Here is a 14,048-nt window from a genome sequence, read left to right on the forward strand (position 1 = left end):
CTATAGCATGATCAACCATAACACAGGTGAGAGCCATGGGGACAGAGACTGCATCAAAGCATCGTGGTTAAAGGTGCAGAGTTCAAATAGCACTGCAGCAAACAACCTCAGGTGGATAGGCTCTTCTACATCTTGATATTGGTTTTGGATTTGACTCTTCAAAGAAGGAAGCTCTTAGTACATGACATTAAACCTTCTGAAAAAAATGTGAGGTAAATTACTAGTTTATCATTCTACAGGGAGGAGGATCCAGTGGTTTAAAGGGTAGGCAATCTAATGTAATAGAGCAACAGAAAGTTTTAGGAAATCTTATTTTTTGGTTTCTGTTTTCTTACTTTAGAACATTTGCTTTCTGTCGCTGCTAAGCATTGACTGTGTAGTGATTTTGCTTATGAGTTTCTAAATGTATAAAAATAAATAGTGCAGTTCTATAATCTCGAAAAGTCAGAGAAGCACATTCTAAGGTGGATAAAATACTGTGTGCTTGTTTTGTTAATTAGATTATCAATAAATTTCATTTTAGATCTTGGAAACATTCATTTACGTCTAAAAATATCTGATATACTTTGCATTATGTCCCAGTCACTGTACTAGATGGTGGGTTTCAATAGGGAATAAGATAAATCAGCTTACCTGTGGAGCTCTATATTGCAATTAAGTAGTGTGACAAACGCCAGGGTAGGACCATGGTCTAATGAGGGCATATAGAGTAGATACCTATGCTGAGGAAGGCAGGGGATGTGGGAGGGTGTTTATTTTTGGAAGACGAGGCTTATGAAATAACATACAAATACATACAAATACCGTATGTGTACCAGAGACATTTACAATATATCCTCTGATTTAGTGCTGCGCTAGTGTATTCCACACTCAAGCTTCTCCAGGATTCCAAACTGTTCAAAAAGAAGGGAGTAGAGGATGATTCAGAGGATCTTGACTCTCCAGGAACTTCTGTACGTATGAATTGTACATCCTTATGATACATATTACATAATAGTTATGGGCATAGTAGGAAATTTTCTAATTAATTATTTGGACAAAGTAAAGTGGTCAAGTTGAAAAACTAGAAAATTTAGCATAAAGGGGTCTGCATTTAAATTCCATTTATGTTATTTACTAACTGAATTGCCTTGAGAAAGTTCCTTAGATTTTGTGGTCTCAGGTTGGGGTCAGTGGGGAAAGAAATGCAAATGTAAGGTCCTGAATTTGGATTACTAGAACCCTCATCAAGCCTATTGTAACAGAATGAATCTGTAACCCCAGTGCTCCTTACAGCAAGATGGGAGGTGGGGACAGGAAACTCCCTAAGAGCTCATGAGTCCGCTAGCCTGACATCTGCAGCAGCTAACAAGGAGCCCATGCCTCCAACAAGGTGGAAAGTGGGGACTGACACCCGAGATTGTCTTCTAGCCTTCACATGCTGTGGCGCGCACATACCCAGCCACATCCACTCCCTCCGCACACAGAATTTTGTGGTCTCATTTGTGAGGTGTTGGAATTGGATGCACTAATCACTGAAAGCCCATCCAGATGCGACAGTGTAACAAGTCTAGATATAATCTCGCTAGTGAACTTGTCTCCCGTGACCTGTTAGTCCCTTCACTTTTGGGTTTATTACCTGGGTCTTGCCAGGCAACACTTGTGCTCTTTCCTACTTTAAGTTCTTCATGGTTAGAATTCTCGAGGTTGATACCCTCAAATATATTTGACAACTGGCCCACAAGTTCAGTGACTGAACTTTGGGAAGACCATATTGTTTAACAATCCATGCTTGCTCAAGATTATAAAATATCTTATCACATAGAGTTTTTGCTCATAACGTCAAGCATCACTAATGAAATTGCTAATACCCAGCATCATTACAAATTAGTGAAACTAATTGTCCTAAATGGAGACTCATTTCCAACTATATTAAAAGCAATAACAATGCAGAAAAGCAATCCAATTTTAAAAACTGATTTAGAAAAAATGCATGCCAACTGGAGGTGATTGTACCTCCCAGGAGGCATTTGGCAATATCTAGAGACATTTTGGTTATCACAACTAGGGAGGTAATACCACTGACATCTACTGGATAGAGACCAGGAATGCTACTGAACATCTGGTTATGTAGAGGAAAGCTTACCTGTCAAGACAAGTATTTGCCCCCAAATGTCAGAAAGGCAAGGTTTAGAAACCCTGTTTGAGATGAGGTGAGTGTTGAAGTTTCATTAGTTACTGAAACTGTAAGAATAAGTTTTAGTGTTGGGCATCTCTCTATTTTAAAATCTATGTTTCTAATCCACATACTAAATTCTACTTCTTGGCCTATTATAGTCATTGCCCTGTTCACTGCTGGCTCTTCTTCCCAGGAGTGATCACCTTGCTCTTCCTATGCACCCTACCTGCCTATCCTCCTCCTGGCCCCTTCAAGTCTTGTTAGCTGCTCATGGACAGCAAATATTGCTGACTGGTCAGACACAGTAAGCTGCCAGAGGTGCCTGTGTACAGGAAGTTCTAGAACAAGCGATGGCTGTTGCAGATGATTTAAAAGTTCACAAGTGTCTACACTTGATTTTTTTTTTCTTAAGATAGCTTTTTCTTCATCTCCCTCCCTCACTGTGGATACTTAACTGCCCCTTCATAAAGTGTACTGATAAGAAGGCAAATGGATTCTAAATCTTATTTGGACATAGTTGAAGGCCCATGTTTGCAAAAATGGGGAGTTTAAAGATTGTTAATCTTGTTCTCAGTTCTCAACTATAAGAAGAAATGATAATACCCCCTCTTTGGTTATTAGGGAGATCAAATGTGGTAATGGCATACAAGTTATCACATAGTGCCTAACTTATAACAAACACTCAGTAAATAACACCAACTGTTTTTTTAAAATTATTGTTCATTCCCTAATATTCACAGTTTTTTTATGTGTGTAGGTGTAAGTTTGTGCATATGGTCTATGTGTGCATGGAGTACACGTGAAGGTCAGAAGTCAGTCTTTAAGTGTTGGGCTTTGTCTTCCACCTTGTTTGAGATAGGGGCTCTCCTCTCTGTCACTGTGAGTGCCAGGCTAGCTGGTCTGAGAGCACTGGCTTCCCTTATCCCCCCATTGACATAGGCATGTTGGGAATTATATACACATGTCCTACTGTGTCCAGCTTTATGTGGGTTCTGGGCTTTAGAACTTCTGTCATCATTGGGCTTGTGTAGCAAGTGGTTTTAACCCTGGAGCCCTATAATTGTTTTTTATTTTAAAAATATTTTATTTATTTATTTGCAAGGAGAGAGACAAAGAGAGAGAGAGAGAGAGGGGAAGAGAATAGGCATGCTAGGGCCTATAGCTGCTGCAAAAAGAACTCTAGATGTCTGTGGCACTTTGTGCATCTGGCCCTATGTGGGTACTGGGGAACCAAACCCAGGTTGTCAGGCCTTATAGGCAAGTGCCTTAAATGCTGAGCCATCTCTCTAGGCCCCTACAAGAATTTTTGATGACATGGAAACTGCTGATAATATAATTTACAAAGAAAAATGGAGACTACAAAACCATTTTTCAATAGTGGTATAAACAAAAGAAAAAGAAGGCATTCTAGTTTCCAAGTTCCCTCCTTCCCCAAGGAGTTTGTTTCTCTCTGCTTCTTGCTTTCAGTTTAAATAAACTGCTGGTTTTCCTTTAAAAAAAAAAAAAAGCCGAGAGACAATATAAAATGTTAATCCAGGATTGTAGGGTCATGGGTGTTTTTATTTATTGTTTTGTGTTTCATACTTTATAGAATATACAAGAGTAGGGTGCTTCTCTTAAATTTCACCAGCCTTAGACTGGACTTTGACATGCCTAACGAGAAGATGACCTCATTGTTTTAATATTGTGTAGGCCACAGAAATTAAAAATGAGAATGAGTTCTTAGACCCTGTTTCCCTAAATGCTCGAGAATATTTCAACATTCACCTCTGGCTGAGATGTCGTGTAGCACTGGTGACTTCATTTATTGCCCAGATTCGTGGCATTGGCATCATGAAAGGTACTGTCTTCATCAATATTTTCATAATGGTACATGTTATATAGGTGAAGAGCTTTATTGGAATACATTTTAGTGTAAGGTTCACAGTTTATGACTATTTAGCTTGACGTTTTTCTAGAGTTTTCATTCAGGTTAGTAAATAAGAATGATTTCTGGTGTCTTTCATATCACTGAATATGATATATTTCTGATTTAGGCAAAACAACAAGGAGATTCCAGAAAGTCTCATCATTTAGGAAAGTGACTAAACATAGGCTTCACATACTCATCTGCCCCTGTTTTTGGCTAAGTGTCTCACTGCTCCATGCCTCATCTTTTCATCCTGGAAGATGGAGTCAACTATATCTACTTGTTAGGGAGATTGTCAGAGTGGGGCGGGTAAATTCTGTGTCTTAGATAAAATAAGCTAGCATGTATGGATGGTAGTTCTTACAGTGATTAATAATTATTCATTCACCCATCTCTGGACATCTTACCAGTGAAATTATTTCATGTAAAATTATTACTTTTACAGCATTAGAATATCCTAAGCTATTTTCCCTTGAATTTTAACATAATTTTGTCTGAGTTTTATGTAGTCTGTGCTTCTTAATGTCTTATTCTTTGACCATTGGTGACATTATGTGGATACATACTTTCTTATCTTCTGTGGTGTCCTAATCACATGTGTTTACTTTAGAGAATGATATGACTGACTGTTTGAGTCTCATCAATGAAGTGTGTATGGAGGCAAAGAGCGCACATGACCCTGAGCTCCAAGCAGAGTTCCTGATGCAAGCTGTGATCCTCGGCCTGCAGGAAAAGCATTTGAAGGCAGACATAATAAAGAACCTTCAGGTAGGGAGAGAATCTTGTTCACCCTCAGATTTAAGAAATTTCCCATACATGGGGTGCATACCAATCCCTGTGGCCAGCTCTTGTTAGTGAGCCAGAAAAAGCACCATCGTATGGAACCCTTTTATCTCAATAGGAGATCATCCATTTGCTGGACAGAAATGAGTTTCTTTCTCCTCAATCTTGGCTAACCTTGGCGAGAAGTCTAGTTCTATTGGACGACTTAACCAAGGCTGAGAGATTCAAGGAGTCCTCTATGAAGGCAGAAAAAATCGTGCTTTTGACTCAAGCTCACAGCATTCTCATTGATCAGGTGAAAACGTTTTTGAATGGTCCCATAAGACTTCAAGACTTACTTTTCTGGCATTTTTCTTATCCTTAACCACATTGACTAATTCTCACTACAATGTTTCTTTTATAGATGCTAACTTTTGGCGAAACAATTGAATTCCCTTTATCAAATGCTGACTATGCAAATCCAATCCAGCCTTTGAAGAATATTTATCTTCCTCATGTCATGTTACTGGCCAAAATAAAAATGAGAATTGGTAAGAACAGATAAGCATCTACTACAACAGAGTAAGGTGATAGAGAACTTTTAAGTTTGATGTAGGGTACTACCATTTAAAAGCAACATTTATAAAAACTCAGCCTCCATGCATTTGGATTAAAAAAAAAATTTACTTGCATGTGTGTGGACAGGCATGCTAGGGTCTCTTCTCACTGCTAATAACCACAAATACCAGAGGAATGTGCCACATTTTGTGTCCATGCACACTTTTTGACGATAGCTTTCGGTGGGTGGAATTGAATATAGGTTAGCAGCTGAGCTATCTTTCCAGTCTTCAAATAGTTTTGATCATATCCCACATGCTAGACTGGTATATGAAATGTCTTCATGTCTGAATACAGTATGAGGTTGATTACAGTTATCATACTATATGTAACTACTCACTATGGACTATTTCATTTTAGCCAGTTATTCAGTTGTTAGAACCAAATTCTTCTCACACAATATAAAATTACTCCAAATCAATGTTCTTGACAAAACAATTATACAAATATAAGGATATTTCTTAACTAATGCAATGTTTTTCTCCAGTAAATTATACCTAGTTTCTCTAATTTTATGAAAGCTTTGCAGAGAAGAATTTGGAGAGGAATATGTAAAACACATTCTGTTTTGTAAGTTATCATTGATGCTGATAAGTACTTACATCTTTACAAGCAATGACCAGGAACAAAAGTGTTTTTTCTTTTTTTGCAGGTAGGGTTTGTGTGGTGTGAATGCTGTATGCATGTCTATGTCCCCAGCCCATGATATCCTGCTCCATCACACTTCTACCCATACTTATTTGAGCCAGATTCTATTTATTTCTGTATCTATTTAGAGGCATGGTCTCACTGTAGCATAGGCTGATCTGAAATTTTCTTAGTAGCCCAGTCCAGGCTGGCCTTGAATTCTCAGTGATCCTCCTGTTCGATCCTTACAAGTGCTGGGAATAAACGCAGGCATCACCATGCCTGGCTGGAGCAGGTCTCTTACTGATCCCCAAGCTTGCAGTTTGTTTTTTCACAAACTTCAGCAATTCTCCCTTCTCTGTTCCCCTTTGGGACTGGGTTTACAGATGTCTGTAGCAACACCCAACTGTTCATGTGGGTCCTGAGGATCTTAAGCCCTTATGCTTGCACAAAAAGTGCTCTTAACTGCTAATCCATCTGTCTAGCCACCCCCCCCCCCATTAAAAAATTATGGGGGGGTCGGCTACCAGAGCCTCAGCCACTGCAGTTGAACTCCATACTCTTGCGCCCCCTAGTGGGCATGTGCAGCCTTGCACTTGCATCACCTTTGTGCAGCACCGTGTCTGACGTTTATGTGGGCTCTGGGGAACACATTTAGGTCGTCATCCTTGCAAGACAGGTACTCTACTACCTGAGCTGTCTCCTCAGCATTATGGACTCTTGTTTATCTATGTATAAATGTATGAATGCACTTATTGTGCTTTGGTTTTCTTCCTGCTTCCACCCAGTTTTATTCCAGAAAATTTACAGAAGTTATATTTGCTTTTCCTCTTGTTAACTTCTGCATCTTCTTTGCTGAGCTGTTACACTTTTTTTGTTTGTTTTATTTATTTATTGAGAGTGACAGACAGAGATAGAAAGAGGCAGATGAGAGAGAGAGAGAGAGAGAATATGGACGCACCAGAGCCTTCAGTCACTGCAAACGAACTCCAGATGCTTGCACTCCCTTGTGCATCTGGCTAACGTGAGTCCTGGGGAATCGAGCCTCGAACCGGGGTCCTTAGGCTTCACAGGCAAGCACTTAACCGCAAAGCCATCTCTCCAGCCTGCTGTTACACTTTGTCTTTTGCCATGGTTCAGGTCTTCTTTTTGGATTTACTGCCAGTTTTAGCCAGAGGGGCAACTTCTCCCTTCATTGTCTGACTGTATCAACCTTTATGAGTCTCATTTGCTCCTCAGGCTCCAAGAGAAACAACAAAGGCGCCTGGGCCCAGAGGATGCAGGCCGTTATCAGACCCCTCCCAGCACCTAGGAAACTCAGGGGGCGACCATGCAGTGCTGCCTTGTCTGGGGTTCATGGGCATCCTTTCCATTTCTCCAGGATGCAGCACTGACCTTTGATGCAGGGCTTCCTGTCTTTGCTTCTTAGCATTTCGTCCAGCTCAGAGCGGGCTCTAGCTCTGTCTGCTGTCAGTCAGCACATTCTAGAATCCACCTGCATGGGTTGAGGATAGACGGCCACCATGTCCCCGTCATCTTGCCCTTACTTCCTTCTCCTCCTCCCATTCATTGTCAGTATTGACCATTGCTAATGATGATCTTTAGATAGAAATTTCATTACATAAACTACTCCACGTTATTAAGGTTCCTTACTTAGAGAGTAAGCATGACTAGTTGGCCCCTCAAATTCCTCACAACTCACTGACCTCATAAGGGATGGGGTTCTGAAATTTTAGCTCACAGTTTGTTGTGTTATTATGGCTTCTGATTTCGACATGGGCTGAAAGCACAGATTGTGTGAAATCCAATGTATATTCTCTGCCGGCCTGACTCACTAAGCTAGAAGATGTGTCACCACTCAGTGACAATACTGTTGCTGCCTTTTAGACTCATTTGAAGTTGAACAGCTTGCTTTCTGGTATAGTATATTAAATACAGACTTTAAAAACAAAACCCTAAACAGAATTTCTGTCACAACAATGTCAGTTTCACAACTTCTTTTTCACAGAGTTGTTGTTTACTAGAAAAGGAATACTTCAATATTATGAGGCATAGCATCCCCTGTGACTTGCTTTCCTGACAGATTTTCTTTGTGGTATAGATTGCACCACAAGAATAGGGCCATTTACATTTTTCCTTTGTGAAAACTGAAAATAGAAAAGAGTGGTTTTAGTTTTATTATTTTAGTTTTTGAGGTAGGATCTTGCTGTAGCCCAGACTGACCTAGAATTCACTATGTAGGATCAGAGTGGCCTCCAACTCAGGGCAGTTCTCCTACTTCTGCCTCCAGAGTGCTGGGATTAAAACCTTCACTACCACACCCAGCTCATTTTTACATTTTAATGAAACAAAAGTATGAGTCATGATTATATATGACTGTTTTCCAATTCATTCCCTTTCTTTGAGCTTTCTTGCTAAGTGCAAAGCTGGTTTCCTACTTGTAATTGGAATGCATCCAAAATATTTAAGGTTCTTACATTCTTTCAATCAGCAAACATTTGTTGAAGGTTGGTTGGCTGTAAGAGTGATGCTGGGGTGTAAGATGAAATGGGGAGTCATCTTCTATCACAAAGAGCACGTTATGAGGCTAGAGAGGTGGGTTAGCAGTTAAGGCATTTGTCTATGAAGCCTGAGGTTCTACTCTCTGTGTCCCACGTAAGTCAGATGCACAAGGAACACAAGCACGTAAGGTTGCACATGTGCACAAGGGGGCGCGTAAGTCTGGAGTTTGCTTGCAGTGGCTGCAGTTTCTGGTGTGCCAATTCTGCCCTTTTCTCTTCAATAAGAAAATTTCCAGGCTGGAGATATGGCTTAGCACTTAAGGTGCTTACCTGCAAAGCCCAAGGACCCAGGTTCAATTCTCCAGGTCCCACGTAAGCCATATGCATGTGGTGGCATATGTGTCTGGAGTTCGTCTGTAGTGGCTAGAGGCCCTGGTGCACTCATTCTCACTCACTATCTCTCCCTCTCTCTGTCTCTAATAAATAAATAAATAAATAAATAAATAAATAAATAAATAAAAATATGTCAGAATTTTTTTTAATTCCAAAAAAGGAACAAAAGCCTTTGGGGTCATATTGATGAAAAAAAAATACTTTAACAGTCCTTCATTACCTTCATTAAATGACAGTAGGCACATATGGAGTATGACTTGTAGCCCTTGTCCAAAAGTGGGCTTGCTATCCAGTTATGATGAAAACAATGACATAGTAAGCAACCACTACAGTACTCAATAGACAAAATATCACTGCCTGTTAATACATGCACATTTCATTATAATCATCATACAACTTCCAGATGTTTTGAGAAACATCTTAGGAACATGAAGATTGTTTTGTAGAATATCATGAAATTGAAAACTGAAAAAAATTGGAAGACTATGTATCATTTAAAAAATAAGACCGGGGGATGAAGGGATAGTTTAGCAACTAAGGCAGTTGTCTGCAAAGCCAAAGGACCTAGGTACAATTCCCCAGGACCCATGTAAGCCAGATGCACAAGGTGACACATGCATCTGGTGTTCATTTGCAGTGACTAGAGGCTCTAGCACACCCATTCTCTCTGTCTTTCTCTCTGTCTGTCTCTCTCAAATAAATAAATAAACAAAAGAATAAAAAATAATAATACAGGGGCTGGAGAGATTGCTTAGTGGTTAAGGTGCTTGCTGGCAAAGCCAAAGGACCCAAGTTCAATTCCTCAGGATCCACATAAAGCCAGATGCACAAAGTGGCACATGATATCTGGAATTGATTTGCAGTGCCTAGAGGCCCTAATGTGCCCACTCTCTGTCTGCCTCTTTCTGTGTCTCATAGTAAATAAATATTAAAATACAACAATATATCGGAGATTTCTCAAAGATTGAAATTTTGTTGAGGTTCCCTGAAACCTTGAGTCTTTCTAGAGACTAGAAGCTATGAATATCCCCAAAGTTCTTGGTAGATAGCATTACTGTGAAAGAAGTGTTGGTAGTGTGCAGGCTTGCTCTTGAGACTAGAAATCTGGCATGTCTTCTGCCAATGCACCAAAAATGGCAGCACACTGACAATTTTGGGGTAGTCCTGGATTCTTGTCTTATGAAGTGGAAGAATGAAATTCATAGACCAGATGATAAGGTTTGGAAAGATTTCATTATAGCTTAGAGCTTTAGAAGGGAGAGTAAAGAAGGGGAGCTTAAGGGAAGAAAGAAAAACAGCTCCTGCCCAGGGAGGCTTGGTGGGGTTTGAGAAGCCCAGAGTTTAAGAGAAGGAAGGAAGGAAGAGGTCTTGCCCAGGAATGCAAAAGGAACTTTGAGAAGCCCACCTCAGGTTGGGAATTTTTATGTGAACCCTATAGATGGATGTCTGGTTTATCTAGTCTAGTCCTGATGTCAGGTGTCTGGGGTCAGGATTTCTGGAAAAAGGCAATCTTCCTAGAAATCTTAATTGTCTAGGAAGGACCTTTTTCAGAATGGAGGGAAAGGACTAAATGTTTATCGCCTGCAGTAAAGTTTAATGATATGGATTTTCCCCTCTAAGCCTATGGACAAGTCCTACATTTAGTCAAGGAGAAAGCTATTCGCTTTGGAGTCCTGTCACCCTTAAACTGCCTCACTATATAAAACTGTATTTTGCCCATTTTTATCCCTCCATCCAACTATTTTTCTCTTAGGACATACGTTGGCCAAGCAAGTGTATTACAACAGTAAGAAGAAAGACTTCACGAAGTGGCTGTCTCCTCTTTATCTCTTTGAGGTGGCGCTGAAGCTCTGTAAGATCTCAGCAGCAGAGGAAAGGGAGGTGGAAGCTGAAATCCTTTTTCAGAAAGGTAAGACTGTAGGGGTCAGAGCTGTGATTAGTATATTTTTTAATTTCATTTTATGTTTTGGGGAGACAGCGTCTCATGTCTCCCTGGCTGGCCTCAAACTCACTGTGTAGCTGAGGGTGACCTTGAACTTCTGATTGCTCTGCCTCTACCTCCTTGAGTGTTGGGGTTACAAGCATGAACCACCATGCCTGGTTTATGAGGTGCTAGGAATTGCACCTAGGGCTTAATGCATGCTAGGTAACTGTCTAAAAATTCAGTTATATCACTAGACTCAGAAAAATATGAACATTTTTTCTGTTTATTAATTATGAGTTATTCATAAGTTGATTATTGTCAAATTCTTGACTATAAAGTGCATAGATTTACAAAGGCTTTGATGATTATAAAACACATTGGTAATTCTGTCAAACTCTCTTTTAGATAAAACAATTCTAGTTTATGTCTTTAAAACAAATCCCACTATTACTATCTTTTACAACTGTTCTTACACAATGCTTCATGTCTGGCTAGCAAAAATGTCAGCATTAGCCAATTGACTATACATGTTCCTTAAATAATCACCATAATTACCTTAATTATTAATTAAAACAATTACTTTTTATTATTAAATAATAACTTAAATAAGTCTTTCTACATCATTTCAATACCCAGTTACATTAGTTACTTTCTCATTGCTGTGAACAAATACCTGAACAGAATCAACTTGAGGAAGGAAGGGTTTAAGCTGGCTCACCATTTTGAGGGGAAACTTCATGGCAGGCAAGGCTTGAAGACCAGAGAGGCAGCACGGCTGGTCGCATTGTGTTTATAATCAGGAAGCAGAGAATGAGCAGGAAGTGGGGCCAGACTATAAAACCTCAAGGGTGGCCCCAGGGACCCATTTTCTCTACCTCCTATAAGTTCTACAACCTTTACAAATACCATCACCAGCCAGTGGCCAATTGTTTAAACACATGAGCCCATGGGGGAGAGGGAGCTAAATATTTTGTTTAATTTCTTTTTTTTTTTAATTTTTATTAACATTTTCCATGATTAACAAATATATCCCATGGTAATTCCCTCCCTCCCCACCCCCACACTTTCCCATTTGAAATTCCATTCTCCATCATATTACCTCCCCATTACAATCATTGTAATTACATATATACAATATCAACCTATTAAGTACCCTTCTCCCTTCTTTCACTTCCCTTTATGTCTCCTTTTCAACTTACTGGCCTCTGCTACTATTTTCATTCTCACACAGAAGCCCAATCGTCTGTAGCTAGGATCCACATATGAGGGAGAACATGTGGCGTTTGGCTTTCTGGGCCTGGGTTACCTCACTTTTGTTTAATTTCTATCTAGACATTTTGGTTAATTTCTGTCAGAGATACATATCCATTGAAATTAAATAACTATAGAATAGCTACATTTAGAACTTACAAACAATGCCTATTTATACAATACATTTATGTAAAATGTGACTGTAGCCATTTCAGCCATGAGAAAAACCAAAGAATCACGTTTGCTTTCATTAACTGAACATCTACAAGATGCCAGCTGGTAGTCAGTTTTTAGCACCTCATATTGCTAGGTCGTATAAGAGCTCAGCAAAGTAAGCTTGAGTGATCCTGGTTGACAAGCAAGGAGAAGGAGGTGCATCTAAATAGATCCCCAAAAGCTACTACTAAAAGAGAATGAGAATTCTGTGGAACAGTTCTGTGACCTCCTGGCCACTCATGCTGCACAAGAAGTGCTGCTGTTACTTCTCGTGAGTAACAGATTTCCATTTCCTGTACGGGCAGGATGGGGCTTACCATGACTGCTGGGAGCTGTTCAAGGTCTGGAACATCCCTGAGGGCTTTTAAGCATTTGTGGCTTTTTAGGTTCCCTCCGTTGTTTATTTTTAAAACCTAAACATTATTTTGAATTAACAAAATTATATTTTTAGGTACAGTGTGATATTTCTATATGTGTATACACATGGAATTATTCCATTAAGCTATTAAACATAACCAAACATATTTTGTTTTGTGGTGTGTACATTTGAAATATCTGCTTTCTGGACTTGGGGAGGTGGCTTAGTGGACACAGCACTTGCTGTGCTAGTGTGACACCTGAAATCAGATCCCAAGCACCTAGAGAAATGCTAGGTGGGGTGGTGGCCATCCTGTAATCCCAGTGCTCTGCAAGCAGACACAGGGTATCGCTGGGACAACTGCCAAGCTAGACTTGCAAAGTCTGCAAGCTCTGGGTTTAAGTGAGGGGCTCTGCCCCAGTCTATAAAGAGGAGAGTGACTGAGGAAGCCACCCAACACTGACCCCTGGCCTCCAAAAGCATGCGTACATGGGTATGTGTACATTCACACCTGGATGCACACCACACATAAACCTGGAAAACATCTATTTTCTTTGGTATTTTTAAGAACACAACACACTATGAATAATTATAACCACAATGCTATACAGTAGATTGCTAGAACTTAATTATCCATACTGATACTTTATTAACATCACTCAGTGTCTCAATTCTCCATACCCTGTCAATCACACCACTCTGGTTTCTACTTCTGTAGTTTAGCTTTGTTGCAGTCACAGATAAGTGACATCATCTGTTCATTGATATTGTTGTAAATGACAAATTTTCCTTCCTTTTTATGCTGACTAGTATTTCATTATATACATATATCTATATCTTTCTGTGCACACATATATGTAGATGTATATCTATCTCTTTCCATATATACACCAATATACATACACCACATTTTTTCTAGCCACTGAAGGGCAAACACTAAGGTTTATTATGTATCATATGGTAGTATAGAATGCCGCAAGAAACATAAGGATGAAGATGTTGTGTTTGGTATTTGTGAATTAGATGGGAAGTCTCAAAGAAGTATAGAGAACACGGGCTGGAGAGATGGCTTAGTGGTTAAGCGCTTGCCTGTGAAGCCTAAGGACCCCAGTTCGAGGCTCGGTTCCCCAGGTCCCACGTTAGCCAGATGCACAAGGGGGCGCACGCATCTGGAGTTTGTTTGCAGAGGCTGGAAGCCCTGGCGCGCCCATTCTCTCTCTCTCCCTCTATCTCTCTTTCTCCCTGTGTCTGTCGCTCTCAAATAAACAAATTTAAAAAATTAAAAAAAAAAAAGAAGTATAGAGAACAGGGTAATGAAAGATACAGAGGAG

The 14,048-nt window shown here is 39.8% G+C and overlaps 1 protein-coding gene across 1 annotated transcript in view; it reads left to right on the forward strand.

Annotated features, from left to right (window-relative positions):
* The window catches only part of Cfap54 (cilia and flagella associated protein 54), a 290,039-nt gene that overhangs the window by 185,944 nt on the left and 90,047 nt on the right, over positions 1–14,048 (forward strand). Inside the window, exons 52-57 of the mRNA XM_045152254.1 lie at positions 848–953; positions 3,851–3,998; positions 4,678–4,835; positions 4,969–5,145; positions 5,254–5,380; positions 10,722–10,877. Of these exons, the coding sequence (XP_045008189.1) occupies positions 848–953; positions 3,851–3,998; positions 4,678–4,835; positions 4,969–5,145; positions 5,254–5,380; positions 10,722–10,877 (872 nt within the window). The remainder of the gene's footprint in view (positions 1–847; positions 954–3,850; positions 3,999–4,677; positions 4,836–4,968; positions 5,146–5,253; positions 5,381–10,721; positions 10,878–14,048) is intronic.

The sequence above is a fragment of the Jaculus jaculus genome, chromosome 6, assembly GCF_020740685.1.
Source record: "Jaculus jaculus isolate mJacJac1 chromosome 6, mJacJac1.mat.Y.cur, whole genome shotgun sequence".
NCBI lineage: Eukaryota > Metazoa > Chordata > Mammalia > Rodentia > Dipodidae > Jaculus > Jaculus jaculus.